General features: G+C 40.9%; 1 protein-coding gene across 1 annotated transcript in view; it reads left to right on the top strand.

Annotated features, from left to right (window-relative positions):
- Nucleotides 1–21,179, top strand: part of LYPD1 (LY6/PLAUR domain containing 1) — a 54,522-nt gene extending 33,343 nt beyond the window's left edge. Inside the window, exon 3 of the mRNA XM_040228414.1 lies at nucleotides 15,846–21,179. Coding sequence (XP_040084348.1) covers nucleotides 15,846–16,081 — 236 coding nt within the window. The 3' untranslated portion in view covers nucleotides 16,082–21,179. The remainder of the gene's footprint in view (nucleotides 1–15,845) is intronic.
- Nucleotides 21,180–22,674: the final 1,495 nt, after the last annotated feature.

Raw genomic sequence — 22,674 nt, 5'->3', positions numbered from 1 at the left:
TTAAATAAGACCATTTCTAGTGTCTGTAAAATCCACTGTGGAACAAATGTTTTGGTACCATCTATTTGAATGCATTTCAATCGCAAAATATACAATACTTAGTTCCAGTGTGTAGGGTATAGAGGATCTAATTCCTTGTTCCTTATTTCCATGTTTTATGTTTTCAGCATAATTCTTGGAAGCATCATCTCCTTAAATGTTGGGTTTCATGAGTCCAGGAGAACAGGTACAACTGCTACAGTGTAATAAACTCTTCTAGGAGAAACCTCAGTATTTTATTTATTCTTGCCTTCATCCCCTGGCATGCCTTTCACTCACGTTTTAAATATGATTAATATGAATGACTTCCCCAGGCAGAACAATTTATGTTATTTTTAAAAGAAGCATGGCCACCCATCTAAATCCAAGAGCCCCTGGGAGGTCATCACCTCTCTGAAAGACTTAAAAGAGGATTAAAGATTTAAACGCTGGGTGTCTTGATTAATCTGGTGACAGTAGGTGGTGTGTTTTGCACTTCTGGTCCACAGATTAGAGCTTGAGAAATGACTTGACTTTGGCAGAACATCTCTGTGCCCCCACAGGGTATAGCAGCTGGGAGCTGACCCAAGCCGTGGTTGACGGACAGCCTTCTTCAAGCTGCCAAGCCCGCTAGCTCTGGGTCTGACTCCCCATTACCAAGTCATAAGCCTCTCGCAGCCCCGTATCTGTATCAACCAAGGCCTAGAGGTGAGTTTTAGCTTTCAGTGCTGTTATCCAGACCTCACCAGCCAAACAAAATTTTGGTTCAACTAGTCAGAAAAGCACCCACTATTATGGGACCTCCAGGCCCCCTTCAAATGATCCTTCTCTCTTCTGTTTTATCTTCTCCCCTTTCTCTTTACATTCTCTCTTTTTTTTCTATTTTTCCTCCTTTCCTTCCTTCCTTTTTCTTTCTTACTCTTTCTCCTTCACTCCTCTGTCCATGGGATTCTCCAGGCAAGAATACTGGAGTGGGTTGCCATTTCCTCATCCAGAGAATTTTCCCGATGCAGGGATCAAACCTGTGTCTCCTGTGTTGAAAGGTGAATTCTTTACTGTTGAGCACCTGGGAAGCCCCATTTCTTTCTTATTGAGCCCTTATGCACCAGTCACTGTTCTAAGTGCTAGAGCTATATTTTATTAATAAAACACATTAGTGGAATATGTATTGTATTAGAAGAGATTAAGAAAGAATTCATGCAGGAAATGTGATTCCCTCAGCTGTCTGGAGAAGTCCCAAAATGCATCCCCATCCTGTTGTTGGACATGTTGCCTTCTCCTGAAGCAGGCAGCTGCTGAAAGTTCTAAAGCTACAGGGAAACCAGAGCTTTGGTGCCCTGGGCAGAACCTGTCTAAGGTTCCAGAGGAGCCCTGATTCCATGACTCTGGGGTATATTCTATCCAGGATGGTGTACATGCCTGTCTGCCACCTCGGTGCCGTATGCCACCATGTACCTCAAATCCCGAGGAGGTGGCTCACTCAATTTATACTTCTCAGTTCTGTCCATTTGTAACTACAGATGCAATCCACGTGGGTGTATTCTCACCATAAAACATTTACATATCAAAAGTGCTTCCTGACCACCGGCCATCCCTAAAGGAACCACAGCTGTTCAGTGTATAGCCTTCTGGAACTCTCTGATTTTATTTAGAGATGTAAATGTGTACACTCAGCCATGCGTGCATGTGCACACACCACTATCAACTTACTCCAAAAACACATATTGTTATTGCTTTGTATTTTTTTTTTCTTACATAGAAGGTATATTTATATATCATTCTGGAACTCCTTTTTCTCACTCATTGAGAACCAACAAGGTCACTATAGAGAGTAATTCAGTAATCACTACATTGAGCCTGTTCAATGTAGGACTCTGTGGTTTCCTTTCAATGATGCCTTAACTCCCCATAGTACAGATGTACCGCTTTCCTATGAAGAATGTGCACGTGTGAAAGTGTGCTTTATTTTGAAGGGTAAGTGCTGAGTAGTGGAACAGTGGGAATTGAACATTTTAAATTATTGTAGATGCTTCCAAATTGTTCTTATGCCAATGTATACTCCACCAGCCAGCTGTGAGTGCCCCTCTCTGGTTTAGTTGCAGCCCCTCCTTATTTGGAGCCAGACCTGAGTTCATGGGATCTGGGTTAAAGGAAAAACAGAAAGACAGACGCAAGTATTTTCTTCCCTGGAACCCTGAAACTTGGGCTTTGGGGCTGTCTGCTAGAGGGAGTGCGCATTCCTGGGCGCCCTCTGGTGGACAGAGCTGGGAAGGAACTTTGCTGCACTAGGAAGAAGTTGGTTCAGTTCAGTTCAGTCGCTCAGTTGTGTCCGACTCTCTGACCCCATGGACTACAGCACACCAGGCCTCCCTGTCCATTGCCAGCTCCCAGAGTTTACTCAAACTCATGTCCATTGAGTCAGTGATGCCATCCAACCATCTCATCCTCTGTCAACCCCTTCTCCTACTGCGTTCAATCTTTCCCAGCATCAGGGTCTTCAAATAAGTCAGTTCTTTGCATCAGGTGGCCAAAGTATTGGAGTTTCAGCTTCAGCATCAGTCCTTCCAATGAATATTCTGGACTGATTTCCTTTAGGGTGGACTGGTTGATCTTGCAGTCCAAGGGACTCTCAAGTCTTCTCCAACACCACAGCTCAAAAGCATCAATTCTTCTGCACTCAGCTTTCTTTAGAGTCCAACTCTCACATCCATACATGACTACTAGAAAAACCATAGCTTTGACTAGACGGACCTTTGTTGGCACAAGGAAGAAGGCATGGGGTAAAATGGTTCTTTAGAGGAGGTGTTTATTTTAGAAGGTTTAAAAAAAGGTACATCATTTGCATGGTTCTGATTTCAAATGGTTAAAAAGGACCTACAGGGTTTTTTTTTCATCCCTGTCCCATGGCAATGCAGTATTCTGCTCCTCTTTCGTGTATTCTTCCAAAAACGTTTTATGCATATGAGTGTAAAATGTATGTAGTAGGTGTAATTTTTGTTTATAAAAATTTTATTTCTCAATGGAAACATACGATACCATTGTGGGAAATGTAGCAGTTAGGATTATAAACGCAGCCTTCCTGGTTCAAATCCCAGCTCTATCGTATTTTATCTGCATGACTCCCAATCAAATTATTTGACCTCTGTCTGCCTTAGTTTCCTCTTATGCAGAATATGGGTTATCACTAGAGTTATTGTAAAGATTAAATGAGTATTTGTAGAGGTCTAAAACTGTTACCTGGAATATGTTGAAAAGCATGAGCTTATTTATTAAATCATTTTTAAATAAAACTGTACAGCTATACTGTTCTTTTTTATTATTCAATATTTGATATTGAATATTTGAATATTGCAAAATGATCATAGTCTAGTTAACATCCATCACCATATACAGCATTTTTTCTTGTGATATGAGCTTTTTTAGATCTACTCTTAGTAACTTTCAGATATGCAAGGGAATATTACTAACTGTGTCTGCCATGCTGTACCTTACATCAATATGAGTTAATTATTTTATAACTGGAAGTTTGTAGCTTATGACCCCCTTCATAATTCTCCCTATCCCAAAACCCTGCTTTTGGCAATCACCAGTGTGTTCTCTGAATTTATGAGCTTGTTTGTTGTTTAAATTTCATATGTAAGTGAGATCATATGCTGTTTGTCTCTCTCTGACTTATTTCACTTAGCATCATAGCCTCAAGGTCCATCCCTGCTATCACAAATGGCACGGTTTCCTTCTTTTTATGCCTGTATTGTATCCTTTGTGTGTGTGTGTATCACATCTTCTATACCCATTTATCCACCAGTGGACACTTAGGTTGCTTTCATATCTCACCTGTTGTAAATAATGCAGTGAATATGGGGGTGCATATACCTTTCTGAAGTACTCTTTTCATATCCTTTAGATAAATAACCAGAAGTGAAATTGCTGGATCATGTGGTAGTTGTATTTTAACTCTCGTCCATACTGTTTTCCATAATGAATGCAGTGATATATAATCCCACCAACAGTGCACAAGCATTCTCTTTTGTCCATATCCTTGCCAACACTTGTTTTTTTTTTTTTTTTTGTCTTTTTGACAATAGATATCCTAACAGGTGTGAGGTGATATCTTCTGTGGTTTTTGACTTGCATTTCCCTGATGACTGGTGATGAGCATTTTTTCATATCTGTTGTCTGTTGGCCATCTGCATAGCTTCTGTGTAAATATGTCTATATTCAGGTCTTCTGCCCATTCTTTAAGCAATTTTTTTTTGCTATCAAGTTGTATGATTTCTTTATAAATTTTAGATATTAATCCCTCATCATATAAATGATTTGCAATATTTTCTCCCATTCAGTAGGTTGCCTTTTCATTTTGTTGATGGTTTCCTTTGCTGTGCAGAAGCTATTTAGTTTGATGCAGTCTCATTTATTTACTTTTTTCTGGGGGTTAGATCCAAAAAATCATCTCCAAGACTGATGTCCAGGAGCTTGCCACCTGTCTTCTCTTTTAGGAGTTCTGTTGTTTCAGGACTTACACTCGAGTCTTTAATCAATTTGAGTTAATTTTTATGGATGGTGTCAGACTGTGGTCCAGATTCATTCTTCAGCATGTGACTAAAGTTTTTCTAACACCAGGTATTAAAGAGACTGTCCTTTCACCATTGTATACTCTTGCCTCCTTTTTTGTCAGTTAATTGACCACATGTGCTTGGTTTTTTATTCTGGGCTTTCTACTCTGTTCCGTTCATCTATTTTTGTCTATTTTTATGCCAGTAACATACTATTTTGATTACTATACCTTTGTGTGTATGTGTGTTAGTTGCTTAATCGTGTCCGACTCTGTGATCCCATGGACTGTAGCCTGTCAGGCTCCTCTATCCATGGAATTCTCCAGGCAAAAAATACTGGAGTCGGGGTGCCATTCCCTTCTCCAGGGGATATTCCAGACCCAGGGTTAGAACCCAGGTCTCCTGCATTGCAGCAGTCTTTCCCACCTGAGCCAGCAGGGAAGCCTTTGTTGTTGTTATTCAGGCACTCAGTAGTATCTGACTCTCTGACCCCCATGGACTACAGCACACCAGGCTTTCCTGTCCTTCACCATCTCCCGCAGCTTGATCAAACTTATGTCCATTGAGTCAATGATGGCATCCAACCATCTCGTCCTCTGTCATCCCCCTTCTCCTCCTGCATTCATTCTTTCCCAGCATCAGGGTCTTTTCCAATGAGTCAGGCTCTTTGTATCAGGTGGCCAAAGTATTGGAGCTTCAGCTTCAGTCCTTCCAGTGAATATTCAGGATTGATTTCCTCTAGGATTGACTGGTTTGATCTCCCTGCTGTCCAAGGTACTCTCAAGAGTTTTCTCCAGCACCAGTTTGAAAGCATAAGTTCTTCAGTGCTTAGCCTTCTTTATGGTCCAACACTCACATCCATACATGACTACAGGAAAAAACATAGTTTTTACTATATGGAGCTTTGTCGGCAAAGTAATGTCTCTGCTTTTTAATATGCTATCTAGGTATGTCATAGCTTTTCTTTCAAGGAGCAAGCGTCTTTTAATTTCATGGCTGCAGTCACTGCATTGATTTTGGAGCCCAGGAAAACAAAATCTGACACTGTTTCCACAGTTTCCCATCTATTTGTGATGAAGTGATAGGACCGGATGACATGATCTTCATTTTTTGAATGTTGAATTTTAAGCCAGCTTTTTCACTCTCCTCTTTCACTTTCATCAAAAGGCCCTTTAGTTCCTCCTCACTTTCTGCCATTAAAGTGGTGTCATCTGGGTATCTGAAGTTATTGATATTTCTCCTGCAGTCTTGATGCCAGTTTGTGATTCATCCAGCCCAGCATTTCACATGATGTACTCTGCATATAAGTTAAGCAAGTAGGGTGACAATATACGGCCTTGATGTACTCTTTTCCCAATTTTGAACCAGTCCATTGTTCCATGTCCATTTTAATAATTGCTTTTTGTTGTGCATAAAGGTTTCTCAGGAGGCAGGTAATGTGGTCTGGTATCCCCATCTCATTAAGAATATTCCAGTTTGTTGTGATCCACACAGTCAAAGCCTTTAGCATAGTCAGTGAAGCAGAAGTCCTTTTTTTTTTTAATTCCCTTGCTTTTTCCATAATCCATCATATGTTAGCCATTTGATCTCGGATTCCTCTGCCTTTTCTGAATTCACCTCGTACGTCTGGAAGTTCTCACTTCATGTCCTGCTGAAGCCTAGCTTGAAGGATTTTGAGCATAATGTTGCTGGCATGTGAAATCAGTGCAATTGTATGGTAATTTGAATATTCTTTGGGATTGGAATGAAAAACCTTTTACAGTCCTGTGGCCACTACTGAGTTTTCCAAATTTGCTGGCATGATGAGTGCAGCACTTTAATAGCATCATCATCTTATAAGATTTGAAATAGCTCAGCTGGAATTCCATCACCTCCACTAGCTTCATTCATAGTAATGCTTCCTTCCTTCAAGGCCCACTTGACTTCACACTCTAGCATATCTGGCTCTAGGTGAGTGACCACATCATCATGGTTTTCTGGGTCATTAGGAGCTTTTTTGTACAGTTCTTCTGTGTATTCTTGCCACCTTTTCTTAATTTCTTCTGCTTCTGTTAGGTCCTTGTCATTTCTGTCCTTTATCTTTGTCCTTGCCTATCTTTGTATGAAATGTTGCCTTGGTATCTTTAGTTTTCTTGAAGAGATCTCTTGTCTTTCCTATTTTATTGTTTTCCTCTATCTTTGCATGTTCATTTTAAAAGACTTTCTTATCTCTCCTTGCTATGCTTTGGAACTCTGCATTCAGTTGGGTATATCTTTCCCTTTCTCTTTGTTTTTCACTTTTCTTCTTTTCTCAGCTATTTGTAAGGCATCCTCAGACAACCACATTGCCTTCTTACATTTCTTTTTCTCTGGGATAGCTTTAGTCGTGGCCTCCTATACAGTGTTTGGGCTTCCCTGGTGGCTCAGATGGTAAAGAGTCTGCCTGCAGTGCAGGAGACCTGGGTTCAATCCCTGGGTCAGGAAGATCCCCTTGTAAAGTCCAGTATTTTTGCCTGGAAAATCCCATGGATGGAGAAGCCTGCAGGCTACAATTTATGGGGTCATAGTCAGACACAACTGAGCGACTTCTCTCCTTATACAGTGTTACAAACCTCCATCCATAGCTCTTCAGGCATTCTGTCTACCAGATCTAGTCCCTTGAATCTATTCATTACCTCCATTGTATAATCATAGGGGATTTGATTTAGGTCATACCTGAATGGCCTAGTGGTTTTCCCTACTTTCTTCCATTTGAGCCTGAATTTTGCAATAAGGAGCTAATGATATTAGTCACGGTCAGCTCCAGGTCTTGTTTTCACTGACTACATAGAGCTTCTCCATGGTTGGCTGAAAAATATATAATCATTCTGCTTTCGGCACTGGTGGTGTCAATGTGTAGAGTCATCTCTTGTGTTGTTGGAAGAGGGTGTTTGCTATGACCAGTCCGTTCTGTTGACAAAACTGTTAACCTTCACCCTGCTTCATTTTGTACTCCAAGTCCAAAGTTGCCTGTTACACTAGCTATCTCTTGACTTCCTACTTTTACATTCCAGTCTCCTGTGATGAAAAGGACATCATTTTTTGGTGTTAGTTTTAGGAGGTCTCGTAGGTCTTCATAGAATTGTCCAACTTCAGCTTCTTCAGCACTAGAGGCTGAGGGGGAAGTGGGCATATACTTGGATTGCTGTGATGTTGAATATAGTGGACTTACTGTATTACTATAAACTTCCCTCTTATAACTGCTTTTACTGTGTTCCATAGGTTTTTGATTGTCATTCTTTTGTTTTCATTTATCTGTAGGTATTTTTTAATTTCCTATGTGATTTCTTAAATGGTTGATTGTTTAATAGCATATTATTTAGCCTTCATATTTTTGTAGGGTTTTTTTTGAAGTTTTTTCCCCTGTTGCTGTTTTCTGATTTCATAGCATTGTGGTTGGGAAAGATGCTTGATATGATTTCAGTTTTCTTCAATTTACCAAGGTTTACTTTGTGACCTAGCGTGTGATCAAGCCTGGAGAACGTTCCATGTGCACTTATAAGCAGTGTGTATTCTGCTGCTTTTGGATGGAATGCTTTGTAAATATCATTGAAGTCCATCTGCTCCAATGTGTCGCTTAAGGCCTGTTTCTCCTCATTTCTTTTCTATCTGGATTATCTGTGCAATAAGGAAAGCGGGGTATTAAAGTTCCCCACTGCTAGTGTGTTACGATCAGTTACTCCTTTTATGGCTGTTAGTATTTGACTTATATGTTGAGTTACTCCTATGTTGGTTGTGTATATAATTAAAATTGTTTTATCTTCTTCTTTGATTGATCCCTTGATCATTAGTGTCCTTCATTGTCTCTTGTAACGTTATTTTGAAGTCCATTTTGACTGATATGAGTATTGGTACTCTAGCGTTCCTTGGATTTGTGTTTGCATGGAATACCTTTTTCCATCCCCTCACTTTCAGTCTTTATGTGTCCCTAGATCTAAAGTTGGTCTCTTGTAGGCAGCATATACATATATATATAAGTCTTGTTCTTGTATTCACTCAGCCAGTGTGTGTCTTTTGCTTGGAGCATTTAATCTATTTAGGGTGAAGATTATTATTAATATGTATTCCTTGGTGGCTCAGATGATAAAGAATCTGCCTGCAATGCAGGAGAACCAAGTTTGATCCTTGGGTGAGGGAAGGTCCCCTGGAGAAGCGAATGGCTACCCACTTCAGTATTCTTAGAATCCCATGGACATAGGAGCCTGGCAGATTACAGTCTGTGAGTCAAAAGAATCAGACATGACTGAGTGACTAACACACACACATTCTTATTGCCATTTTATTAAATTAGTTTGGAATTGTGTTTGTAGGTCTTTTTTCTTTGCTTCCTCTTTTGTTCTCTTCTGTTGTGATTTGATGACTAACGTAGTGTTGTGTTTGGATGTCTTTTTCTTTCTTATCTATTGTAGATTTTTGATTTGCAGTATCCATGAGGTTTTGCTAGAGCAGTCTGTGTATAAAAAATATTGTTTTAAGTTGCCCACTATCCTGCATTTGTACTCTCATGATTGCTGATTTTGATATCATATTTGTGTGCAGATGACTTCCTAACTTTACTGTATGTTTGCCTTTACCAGTGAGTTTTTCCATTCATAATTTTCTTGTTCCTAGTGTAGAACAAGATAATTTTCTTTTCTGCCTAGAGAATTTGTAGCAAAGCTGATCCAGTGGTGCTAACTCTTAACTTCTGCTTGTTTGTAAAAATTTTAATTTTTTAGTTGAATCTGAATTAGAACCTCTTCTGTTCTACAGAGTATGTGCTGAAAAATCACCTGATAACCTTATGGAAATTCCTTTGCATGTTATTTATTGATTTTTCCCTTGTTGCTTTAAATATTGTTTCTTTGTCTTTTAATTTTTGTCAACTTGATTATTATGTGTCTTGGCATTTTCCTCCTTGGGTTTATCCTGCCTGGGATTCTCTATGCTTCTTGGACTTGGGGGACTATTTCTTTTCCCCTGTTAGGGACGTTTTCAGCTATTATCTCTTCAAATATTTTCTGGTCTTCTCTCCCTCTCTTCTCCTTCTGGGACCCCTACAATGCAAATGTTGGTGCATTTTATGTCCCAGAGGCTGTAGACTGTCATTTCTTTTCATTCTTTTTACATTTTTTCTGTGGCAGTAATTACCATTCCATCTTCTGGCTCTCTTATCTGTTCTTCTGCCTCATTATTCTGTTGTTGATTCCTTTCAGTACATTTTTCAGTTAGTATGTTGCTCATCTCTGTTCTTTAGTTCTTCTAGGTCTTTGGTAAACATTTCTTGTATCTTCTCAATCTGTGCCTCCATTCTTTTTCCAAGATCTTGGATCATCTTTACTATCATTACTCTGAATTCTTTTTCAGGTAGATTGCCTATTTCCACTTCACTTATTTGTTCTTCTGGGGTTTTACTGTGTTCCTTCATGTGGGACATATTCTGTCTCATCTTGTTTAACTTTGTGATTGTGGTTTCTGTTCTGCAGGCTGCAGTGTTGTAGTTCTTCTTGCTTGTTTGCTGTCTGTCCTCTGGTGGATGACGCTGCCTAAGAGATGTGTGCAAGTTTCCTTGTGGGAGGGCCTGGTTCCTGCCCACTGGTGGGTGGAGGTGGGTCTTGTTCTTCTGGTGGGCAGGGTTGTGCTCAGGCTGACTTTAAGCAGGTTGTCTGATGGGTGGGGCTGTGTTTCCACCCTGTTGGTTGCTTGGGTTGAAGCCAAACAACCAACACAGGAGTCTATACACAGGAGCCTATAGCTGTTGGGAGGGGCCAGGTCTTGGTGGCAGCCTCCAGGAGGTCTCAAGCCAATGAGTACTCCCCAGAACTACTGCTGCCAGTGTCTTTGTCCCTGCAGTGAGCCACAGCCAGCCCCCACTGCCACAGGAGACCCTCTAATACCAGGAGGTATATTTGGTCCAGGCTCCTATGAGGTCATTGCTTTTCCCCTGGGTCCTGATGCTTACCAGACCTTTTGTGTGCCTCCAAGAGTGGAATGCCTGTGGAATTCCTGCAGTCAGACTCCATTGGCCTTCAAAGCCAGATTCTTTGGGGCTCCTCCTGCCATTGCCAGACCTCCAGGCTGGGGAGCCTGACGTGAGGCTCAGAACTTTCACTCCTGTGGGAGAACTTCTGCATGCAATATACTTATTTTCCAGTTTGTTGGTCACCTACCCAGAGGATACAGGATCTGGCTTTTATTGCCATCACACCCTTCCTACTGTCTTGATGTGGCTTCTTTGTCTTTCAATGTAGGATATCTATTTTGTAGGTTCCAGCATGTTTTTTTGTCAATGGTTGTTCAGCAGTTGTGATTTTGGTGTCTTTTTTTTTTTTTAACTTTCTATTTTGGAGTATAACCAATTAACAGTGTTGTGATTAAGTTTCAGTTGGACAGCACAGGGACTCAGCCATACATATACATGTATACATTCTCCCTCAACCTCCCCTCCTATCCAGGCTGCCACGTGACATTGAGCAGAGTTCCCTGTGCTATACAGTAGGTCCTTGTTGGTTATCCATTTTAAATATAGCAGTGTGTACCTGTCCAACCCAAACTCCCTAACCATCCCTTCCCTTCATCCTTCCCCTCATTCTCTAAGTCTGTGAGTCTATTTCTAATTTGTAAAAAAATTAATCTGTATCATTTCTTTTTAGATTCCTCATATAAGGGGTGTCATACAATTATTTCTCTTTCTCTTATTTCCCATGATATGACAATCTAGGTCCCTTCATGTTGCTGCACATGGCATTTCATTTTAGTGGCTGAGTAATATTCCAATGTAAATATGTACTATGCCTTCTTTATCCATTCTGCTGTGGATGGACATTTAGGTTGCGTACATGTCTTGGCTATTGTAAACAGTGCTCCAGTGAACACTGAAGTGCATGTATCCTTTCAGATCAGGTCTTTTCTCTGGATGTCTGCTCAGGGTTGGGATTGTAGGGTCATGTGGTAGCTCTAGTTTTAATTCTTTAAGGACTCTCCATACTGTTCTCCATAGTAGCTACACCATGTTTTGGTGTTTCCATAAGAAGAGGTCAGCCTACATCCTTCTCCTCCTCCATCTTGTCTCCACTCAAATTTTACTTTTATCTTGTGTATCCCTCAAGTAATTGTTGTACTTACTTGTTTTTACTGCTTTTGTCTTTTAATCTTCATCCAAGTTTAATAAGTGACTAATCTATTACATTTACTAGATATTTACCTTTATCAGTGAGATGTTTACTTTCGTATGTTTTGTTACTAGTTAGCACCCTTTCTTTTCAGCTTAAATAAGCCCTTTTAACATTTCTTATAACATTGGTTTAAAGGTAATGAACTCCTTTAACTCTTGCTTCTCTGGAAAACTCTACATCTCTCCTTCAGTTCTGAATTACAACTAAGCCAGGTAGAATATTCTTATTGGGGAGTTTTTTTTCTTTTTCTTTTTTTTCTTTCAGCACTTTGAATACAGACATACCTAGAGATACTGGGGGCGAGGGTGGGTGGTGGGTGGTTAAGTTCCAGACAACCAAAATAAAGGAAATACTGCAACAAAGAAAATCACACAAGTTTTTTTGTTTTCCAATTCATATAAAATTATGTTTATACTGTAATCTGTTAAGTGTGCAATGGCTTTTTAAAATGCCTTTTTAAAAAGGACATACCATAAGTAAAAATACAAGGCAAAAACAGAGTGGTAATATCAGTTGCCACCGATCACAGATCACCATAAGAAACATAATAATGAAAAAGTTTAAAATACTGTGAGAATTACCAAAACATGATACAGAGACATGAAGTGAGCAGTTGCTTTTGGGAAAATGGCACCAGGATACTTGGTAAACTCAGGTTGCCATAAACCTTCAGTTTGTGAAAAAAAACACAGTATCTGTGAAGGACAGGTAAACAAAAAGAAAGTGAGGTATGCCTATGTATTGTGCCTGAAGTTTCTCATGAAAAATCTGCTCATCTTACAGGGGTTCTGACAAGTTGTTTCTCTGTTACCAGTATTTCTTCACTCAAGTCTTCTGCCCTCCTCTTCTGTGATTCCAATAGTGTGAATATTAACCCACTTGAGATTGTTTCATGAGCCCCTTAAGCTATCTTCAGGGTTTGGTTTTTTTTTTTTTTTGATACTTTTTTGTTTTTTCTGCTCTGATTGGGTGAGTTCATCTGACTTGTTTTCAAGTTCACTGATCCTTTCTTCTCCTTTACCTAATGTGTTGAACTCCTCTAGAGCATTTTTCTCGCAATTCCATTATTGTATTCAACTCTGTGACTTCTATTAAATACCTTCTTATATTTTTTCTCTTCGTTGAAATTCTCACTGTGTTTATCCATTCTTCTCCCTAGTTCAATGAGCATGTTTAAGAACATTATTTGAAGTCTTTCTCTGGTAAATCACCTGTTTTTCATTAAAATTTTCTTCTGAAGTTTTCTTTTTTGGAACATATTCATCTTTTCATTTTGATAACGTTACTGGTTTCTATGCATTAGATGAAGTAGCCACCTCTCTTGAAAGGTTGGCTTAGTATAGGAGATGTACCTCATCATTCAACCCTATTCCAGCTTTTGATTATCTCTTCAACCTTCCCAACTGTCTAAACAGCTTATTTTATTATTTTAAAAACTCTTTCATTTTAAATTGGATCGTAGCTAATTAACAGTGTTGTGATAGTTTCAGGTGGACAGCACAGGGACTCAGGCATACGTATTCATATATCCATTCTCCCCTAAATTCCGCAACCATCCAGGCTGCCACATAACACTGAGCAGAGTTCCCTGTGCTGTACAGTAGATCCTTGTTGGTTATCCATTTTAAATATAGCAGTGTATACATGTCCATCCCAAACTCCCTAACTATCCCTTCCTCTGAACTTTTCCCCCTGGCAACCATAAGTTCATTCTCTAAGTTTGTGAGTCTGTCTCTGTTTAATAAAAATGTTCATCTGTTTTGGTTTTTTTTTTTTTTTTTTTTTTAGATTTCTCATATAAGGGATGTCATATGGTATTTCTCCTTCTCTGTTTGACTTACTTCACTCAGCATGACAATCTCCGGGTCCATCCATGTTGCTGCAAATGATATTTAATTCTAAGCAGGCTGTTTTGTTTTTAATAGCTCCCAGTAGTTGAGTGTGTGCTGAGATCAGTTAGTGTCCCAAAGAAGAGGATCTTAGCACCTAGATTCAAGCTGATCAGCAGGCAGACACCCTGGTAGCAACATTTAAAGAATGCAGATATATACAGTTCTGCAGGGCCACAAGTGTAGGCCCCACTGGCCATCAGAGCCAAGTGATTTGGAGATATCCGATGGGAAGCAGTCACAAAAATTAGGGCTCCCATCTTGCATTACTTATCTAACCAGTCTCATCATTTACCCTTAGTTCTATACAGTTAGACTTAAAAATATATCCCCAGACATGTTCTAAGTAAAAATGCACATAGGAGATATATACAGCATATAGGATGTTATGCTGTTAGGACATGTGCACACACCTTTTCTCCATGGACACATGTAAGTGCATAGCAGTTGGTCTAGAAGAAGGCATCACAAACTGGTAAGAGTGCTTACCTCTTAGGAGGACATAGGATTGGAGTGAGAGAGGTCAAGGAACATTTTCAGGTTATCTGTCTGAACTTTTTTACAGTGAAAGATGTATTCAGTACTTGTTTAATTTTAAAAATTTACTTAAAGGGAAAAAGTTTATTGAAGTTGAACTGACAAATGACACTCAGTGCTTTTAATATTGAAGAATAAAAACATAGTAATAATTTAACTTTCTAAAATGGGCAATGGTTAGAAAATGTGGAGACTGGGAAATCTATAAATGGGAAACACCCTGTAGCATGTTCCTTAGAAATCAGCAGTGCTCCCCGCCACACACACACATGTGTCCAGGGCCTTTATCTTACCAGACCAGCTATCTTCCAGTGTAAGAAAATCAACTCTTAAAAACATGTAGTTATAGAAAAGAAATGACATAAAATTGCATGTTTTAATGTAAATCTAAAGTATTTCTTTACCTCTCACTTGGAAGTTTTAGGCACTTCAATTGTGTACTGTTTCTCTAGCATCCAGAGTAGCAGTTCTCAAGGGGGAGGGACCCAAATCAAAGGGGGATGCAAACACACATCCTTGCTGGGAACCCCAGGGAATGGGGAGCCCTGGATACTGGTGGACTCTGTGTAACCCATTTGCTACCCTGTGTGTCTGAGGGGGATACAAGGCATTCCTTTGAGGTCCAGCTTTAGTATGATATCATATGTCCAAAAAGAAAAGTAAGCCATTGATACAAAATAGCCACACACATACACCAAAAGCTATAACCTTCTCTGCTGTGAAAAACAAAACCATTTTGTGTTTAACATGGGTGGCTACTTTGCTATATACAGTGCTACAGATTTGACAGCATGGGACCAGAATCTTTGGTTCAGATCACAGCTGCTCTGCTTTCTATAAGTGTGGCTTGAACAAGTTATTAAATTTCCTTTGCTATCCCCATCTGTTAAATGGGCATCATCTCAGGGGCCTCCCTTGTAATATTGTTGCAGGTAGTAAATGAGATAGTATAGCCATCTGGAGAATGCCTGGCATCCAGGAAAGTATTTAATAAGCTTACCTATTACTTGAGTAAATGCCCATCTTTATAAAGTCAAATGATTATCCAAGACACCCTAACTTGATAAATAGGCTACAATTTGAACATTATACTTCCCTGGACTGAGGCAGTGCTCCGCACACTGTTAGCCAGACCCCTCCTTGACTGAACCCACAGGGCCTCTTCAGAGGGACCTCATTTATTCTCACTGGGCTTTGGTCTTTATTGAGAGAATTCAGGATTTAATAAACACATCATTGTGAGCCATCTCTGTAGCCGCTTATAAAGTAATAACAGAGATAAGATCTTAAGGCTCAGCTTGTCATCCTCTCTGTCATGAGACAGTTTAAACCAAAAAAAGTAAATAAAAAGCTCTGTCTAGTACACAGTGTGAATTCCGACTTTAAACAAAAATGAACTTTGATAGTAACAGCTCTTTATTCACTGGTATTGGCATCTCAAATAGCCTTGAGAAAAATTGTCAAAAGCAAGTGAAATGAGGCCTGTCGTCTTCACTGCATAGGTTGTGGATTTTGGATGCTCAAGGAAACAACCTTGAGTATTTTCCTGGACCCACCAAGGTTCTGGGCTGTGGGAGGGGTAAGGAAGAGCTGTCCCTGGGCTTTGGGCTCAGGGGGCTGCAGTCCTTTGGCCGGCACAGGCAGGCTAACCTCGCTCCTTTGGGTCTGTGTTGCAGGAATCATGTACCGCAAGTCGTGTGCCTCGTCGGCAGCCTGCCTCATCGCCTCAGCTGGGTACCAATCCTTCTGCTCCCCAGGGAAACTGAACTCGGTGTGCATCAGCTGCTGCAACACCCCTCTGTGCAACGGGCCCCGGCCCAAGAAAAGGAGCAGTTCTGCCATGGCCCTCCGGCCATGGCTCCCCAGCACCATCTTGCTCCTCAAGATAGCCCTTTTCTTGGCATACTGCTGAAGGCGGAAGGAGATGTCAGCCCCTCCTGCACTGTTCTTCTGGCCTGCCCTCCCCCTGCTCCCCGAGATTCTTCTGGGTGTCCTTTTATTCTGGGTAGGGAGGGGAATCTGTTCTTTTAGTTCCTTTGGAAACAAAGAGCTCAGTGTAAAAACAAAAAAAATCTTGGTGAGCTCTGAATACATAGAGCTTGAATTTTCAGTCTGCCCTTAAAGGAAGGAAGGAGGTGGAATGCAAGTTGGCCCCATCTGTAATCAGAGTTGAGGCCAGGCTGGCAGAATCAGCCCTTAGCTGACACTTCAGTGGCTGTCTGCTTTCTTCCCAGGCCCGTCTTCCACTCCTGTCCCTGATGGGAGCACAGTTTCTTATATCACTGCTGCATGAAGGTAACATGGCTTTCGTGAGAGGAGTGCCGCTTAGCAGTCCAGCCTGCTTCCTCAGCAGTCACACTTCGTGCTCCTGAAAACCATTGCTGGTGGCAGGGTTGGCTGGTTTCCTCTCCAAGTTGGGTTCTGGTGACTCACAGCTCAGCTCCTGACGTTTAGACTCGGGCTTGGCCTCACTGTGAAAAGTGCTTAAGAAAACCATGTTAGCTCTTGCAGAGGAACTGCTGTGCCGGGAAGCCCGGAAGATGAGCGGGTGGCGCGCAGAGCGGGCGCTGTCCATGGTGGAGACCATGTGGGCACGCAGGTGCTTCTCCTGGTTGGCGTGCGGCAGCGTCAGGTGGCAGCGCAGCACCTGCCCGAACACGCTTCGGAACTGCTGCGAGGACACATTGTACAGAAGCGGGTTGACGACGGAGCTCAGGTAGAAGAAGGTGTCTGAGAAGGGGAGGAGGATCATGTATGCCCGGAAGTAGGACTTGGTCCAGTCGTGCTTGGGTTTAGCCGCGGCCATGATCCTCCGAATCTGGTTGGGCATCCAGCAGACGGCCAAGGTCACAACAATCAGCCCTGAGCAGGCAAGAGGGAAGGAGAAAGAGGAGAGAAATCATAAGGCCAATGACAAAAAATACCCATAAAATATTCTGTGCTTACTGGCAGGGAAAGGATACCAATTTTTCAAGGTGCACTTGATGGGCTTTTTTTTTTTTTTTTTGCCACTGGCAAAAAAGAATTTAACACTGTTTTCAAGGCCAGGGGAGTTGACTGTGTTAAAGACCATTAAATGCTTTAGACAAGTTATTTATACCTGTTGATACCTGTTAATTTAAAAAGTGTTTTCATTGTTGTGTATCTAGAAAACATTTTATGTAGTCCATAAATCTCGTTTTGTCCTTTAAAGATAGGTGGATACAGTATAGCCATATCAGATGAAGTAATGTTTGTAGTTTAAAGAATGCTTGCATAGAGGCGATCCAGTGATATTTTGAAGACAAAGGGAAGTGGCATTCTTTTGGTAACAGAGAATTATATTTAGTGACATTAATTGTGCATTCCATTTCAGGGGAGGCAAAACCAGGAGTCACCGAGAGTGTGTTTTGGACATATATTTAGTAGGTATGCACACCTGAAATTACAATGTTCATATCTGCAATAGCATTTCTGTTTCTTCTCAGATGTTTTTAACTATGTCATATCTTCCACCCTCACAGGGGGAAAAAGGTAATTATCCAAAAATAATGGAAAATACCTAACTTCAGGTTCATAACTCACTAGCTCACTTTTTGTTGCACTAAGCTGCACTGTGGTGGCCCAGAAAAAAATCAGGCCCTAAAAAGATGCCCCCAAGAGGATCAAAAGTTGACTACATGGACAGACGTTTGCATGCCCATGTGTTTGCATTCTGAATTACCCCATCATTGCTCTTTGTACCACCCTTGACAGAGAAAAAGATGCTGTGTGATACTTGTCATCACACAGTATTTATCCACAGTGACCAAAAGCATCAGTAAAACAGCAGACAAAGACCAGGCACCTGCAGAGCACATGCCCTCATCTCTGTATGTGCCAAGACACCAAATGTAAGTTGCTACGTAAACAGCTGATATCCTAGAGCTGTGTTTTGGATTTTTAAGAAATTCTTCCTCTCCTAAATTTAAGTAATAGAAAGAAAAATTCATTCACATTTTCAAACCCTCTGATCTTCTAGGAAATTACAGAGAAGTGATTGTTGGCAATGACCCCTCCTTGCCTCTGATCAATAGTAAATATTTCATTCATGCTCCAGGAAGAACCACCCTCTTTACCCATCTGGGGTTGGCCCTCCCACACACACACACATAGGCGAGCATCCCTTGCAGGGTGGCAGAGGGGCCCTGATTATATTCTCTGGCACTGAAATTCCCCAGTCCCCTCCACCAGTAAATCCTTCCACTATCCCAGCTGTCAGCAAAAAGGGCCCAGGAAACCTGCTCCCCTTATTAATTTCTAAGGGTTTCTCCTGTCCAGATTCAGCCCAAACTTGAAATACAAACCAATTTGCTTCTTTCCTTTGAGTTTCCTACCCTTTTCTACCCTCAGAACACTCAGTAAATCTAAAAATAAACTAGGCAAAGTAACATATCGATCTGATGAAAGGCAAAAAAAAAAAAAAATCACCTTAGGAGTACATTCTGAAATACCTAGTTACAGCTGCTGGATGAGAACAAAAATCAACATTTTTCTGATTATCAAAAAAAAAGCTGCATAGTAAATCACGGACTTTTTTTTTTTTTCATTGCTCTAAGAGGGATGGGTGCACCCAGCCACCTGCACTATTCCAAGTGTGTTCTTTTGTTGTGTCTCCTTGTTTTTATCTCAAGTAGCTCTGACTGAAAGGTTCATCCCATTAATTGTGAAGGAGCCAGGTAGCTCACTTTACCTAAGGGAAGCCACATATCTTTACCAAGTTTTCAATTTTTTCCTCGCCACTGAATTTCTGAAAACAAGTAACAAGCATCTTCATATAAGGTCTCATTTCTTAGAATATGGAACCTGGACACAGGGTTTTCGATGTGTTGCTATACTGCACTGTGGGAAGTTGTACTTTGGAAGGCAAGAAAGAGCCACCTTGTAGTTACCGTGGGTTGAACCTAGTACGGCTTCTAAAGGAAGGAGAAAGAGGAGGCAGCCGGGTGGGCAGAGGAAAGGCGTTCTACAATTTTGCTTCTCCTGTCCATCCTCTTGATCTCTTGTTTACATGACCCTCAGCCTTCCATCACCTTCACCCCCTTTGCCTGGTATCAGCTGTCCTTGAACGACCATCCCATCAAATGAAGCAGAGTTCCATAAAAGAGAGACCCAGCGTCCTGGGTAGGAGGCACGGGATGAGGGCAGATGAAGGACTGTGGCTGGTTTACAGTTTTAGCCAGAATAGAATTCTTGCTCCAACAGTTAAAGTAGTAAGTAGGGGGGACCTTAGTCCAGTCCAGGGGTCCCCAGCCTCTGGGATCTAATGCCTGATGATCTGAGGTAGAACTGATGTAAGAGAAATAACATGCATAGTAACTGTCATGCACGTGAACCACCTCCCGACCTCTGTCCATGAAACAACGGTCTTCCACAAAACCAGTCCCTGGTACAAGATTAGGGACCGCTGCCCTGGTTTGAACAAGTAGCAGAAGATGGGGAACCAGACTAGAGATTTTCCATTGATGAGAAAAAAGAAGGCAAAGTTTAGACATGCAAGAAAATACAAATTTGGGGAACAAGTGAAACAAGGAACTTAGTTAGAAACGGTCAAGGTCTAAAAGATGAGGCATTGGACAGGTCATAAGATGTAAGCAGGAAGGATGCTAATTGCTTACTGTGTTTTCCCTCTGTTAGTTTCAATACTTGGTGCTCTCTACTAATTTCCTGTGCATTTCTCATGACTGCTAAGATAAAAACTGCTCTTACCTTCATTTTATAGATGAGGATATTGAGTTTCAGAGGTTAGTTACCCAAGGGCTATAGCCAAGACACATGCTTACTGAACTTCAAAATCCACAAGCTATGTTTTTTTTTCTTGGACACAATATTGTCTCTCATTTTAAGTATGAAAAATAAAACACAAGCAAGAAAGTAAACATGAACCATAACCCCACTATACATAACAGGTATTAAGTAGCACTATTCACCATAACTGTGCCATATATGGTCATTTAAAAATCTCAACCACATTCAGAAAGAAAGAGGTGAAATCAATTTTAATCCAGTATGCCACGAATATCATTCCACACATGGTTTCAGTGTGTTAACCAATCAAAATGTTTATACAGTATTTTACATTTTTTTCTCACTAAGTCTTTGAAACCCAGTGTAGCTTTTACAGCATATTTCAGTTGGGACCAGGCCCCTGTGGCTAGTGGCTAAAGTAATCCTTCATTTCCCCTCCCCAAAGCAGCAAGGCTCCTTATTTCTTCCTCTTCCCAGTCCCATCATTGCTCACTACCCAGCCACATCCCCAGAGTCCCGCCAAACCAAGGAAACCCCCAAGGAATCGCCCACTCAGCCTGTATTTATCCTCCTAAAATTACTGACAGTGCAGGTAAACCAAGGTTTAATCTGGATCATATTTCTCATTATACATTCTCACCTATACCATAGACCAAGTCCATCCAGTCTTTTCCCATAAAGCCTTCCCTATAAGGGATGGCAAATTATTTAAAGCCTAAATTCTGAAAGCACACAATTTTACATTCTAAGCCTTGCATAATCATTCTGGAATAACACAGACTGTGCCAAACACCTGCCAGAGCTGCTTGAATAAACTTCCCTATCTCAACTGGAGGTGGGGAAAATAGCTGGTACCTTTCCTCTTGTGCTTTGAAAGATGATTTTGTGCTAGGAAAATGGAGCACTGGACACACAGGTACAGCCAGTGGCCAACATGAAGTGTATGCCCATAGACAATGTGATATGCAGGTTAGCCTTGGTGAGGAGGATGGAGTCAAATTAGCCCCCTTATAAAATTGTTGTTTTATATTAACAGGTAAATTGCTCATGTTTACATTTGAAAACAAAAGTTCATTATTTTAGATGACACATTACTGAGAATAAACACCATGTCCAACAGTAACGTTTTATCTTGGCTGTTTACAACTGGTTCAGCTCCAGTCTCAGCTTCTCCAGAGCTGAGACAAAGCTTTAAGATTTTATTCATGCCTTAATAGAGTATATTAAAGATTTGACTAAATTTACATTGGGCTGCAATCAATTTGGACTTGTATATTATATTTGGAAAAATCTATAGTCCTGTGGTCTGTGTGGTATAATGTGTAGCCCGCAGATAAATGACTTTAGTGTGAACTTGAATGGCGATCAGTGAACTGAAGTCAGTCACAAAAAGCAGGTAAACTGTTCTAAGGGAACTGTTGATAGATCTGTATTGTACTCTGGGTTTAGGAAAAGCTTCATATCTTATCCGTTTTTCCACGTAAAGTACTTCCATTTTTCCTCCTTGATCACTACACTGACAAGAGCCATTAGATGGTGACACAGAGTTATTCTCAGCAGAGTAATGTTGTTTAAAAAACAGTAATGCAGATGTCCGACAGCATCCCACCCTGCAGCCTGACATTTCAACAGCATTCGAGTCAGCCTGCCTGGTTTAGTCTTCAGAAGTGCATTAAGCTATGCCGCCTGGGATGTGGCAGCATCATACATCTGACACTGTCTCTTCTCCCCTCAAATCTTTAAAGTGAACATAACTATTTGTGAGTCTCTTAGAAATGGCTCATCTTACAGTCTTCAGAAAGAGAACCTGGAGACCAGTTAGAGATTCCCTTGTCCTACACGAGACAGAACTGAGGCTAAGTCATTCGCCTAAAAAGATCTCACAGGTCAGGGTGGCAGGACCCCTGCTACCTTGCCACACTGCTCAAATACTGGATTCCACCTGAGACTGACAAAGAAGGCTTTCATTATTTTTAAATGTAGTAGGATTGTTTTGTCTTTCTCTTTTTGACTCAAGGGCTGACCGTTCACAGCATAGAATGCAGTGAGAGGCAGGTCCATCTCAGCACGACACCTTCAGACACTGGATTCTGCTCTAAGACCAAGTTTCTCAAGAATTGACACATGATATAGCTCTGGAGTACATATATTCCCCCCCAAAGGAACTGAAGAATGTTTGCAAAACAAAATATGATTCCAGGTGATGACCTGATGAGCAAGTCTATAAGGACACCATCTAATCATCCATCTGTCCATCCATTTGCTCCCCCCCAATATATCTTACATAAGGACGTGCTGCAAAAGAATACATAGCTTCTACTAAGCAGAAAAGATCTGGAAATTTAATCTTTTAAGGTATTTTGTGTGATTTCAAGAAATCTCAAAGATTGACTCTTCCACCCATTTCATTGAATCATTGAAGCCTTGGGGAATGTTGAGAATGATTTAGAATTTCTGTGATTAGTAGAGTTCTCCATCCTCTTCCTGCCTTATAATATTCTAACTTCTCCCTGACCCTAACCACAGTAAGCAGGAATTAGACACCCCTTATCCAAGGCACTGATGATAAAAAGCTGAGAAGGACAAGGCAACCACAGTCTGGTGACTTTTTACAAAGGGTCATAAGAGCAGACCCTGGCTAGAACATCATGGCAGCAATGAGCAATGCTGGCTGACTTTCCCACAGGTGGGAACATTCAAAGGAGAGTAAGAGTGGGTCTGTTCGACCTTCCCTGGTGG

Source organism: Oryx dammah, unplaced genomic scaffold (assembly GCF_014754425.2).
Source record: "Oryx dammah isolate SB20612 unplaced genomic scaffold, SCBI_Odam_1.1 HiC_scaffold_27, whole genome shotgun sequence".
NCBI lineage: Eukaryota > Metazoa > Chordata > Mammalia > Artiodactyla > Bovidae > Oryx > Oryx dammah.
This window is presented reverse-complemented; position numbering and strand designations above follow the sequence as displayed.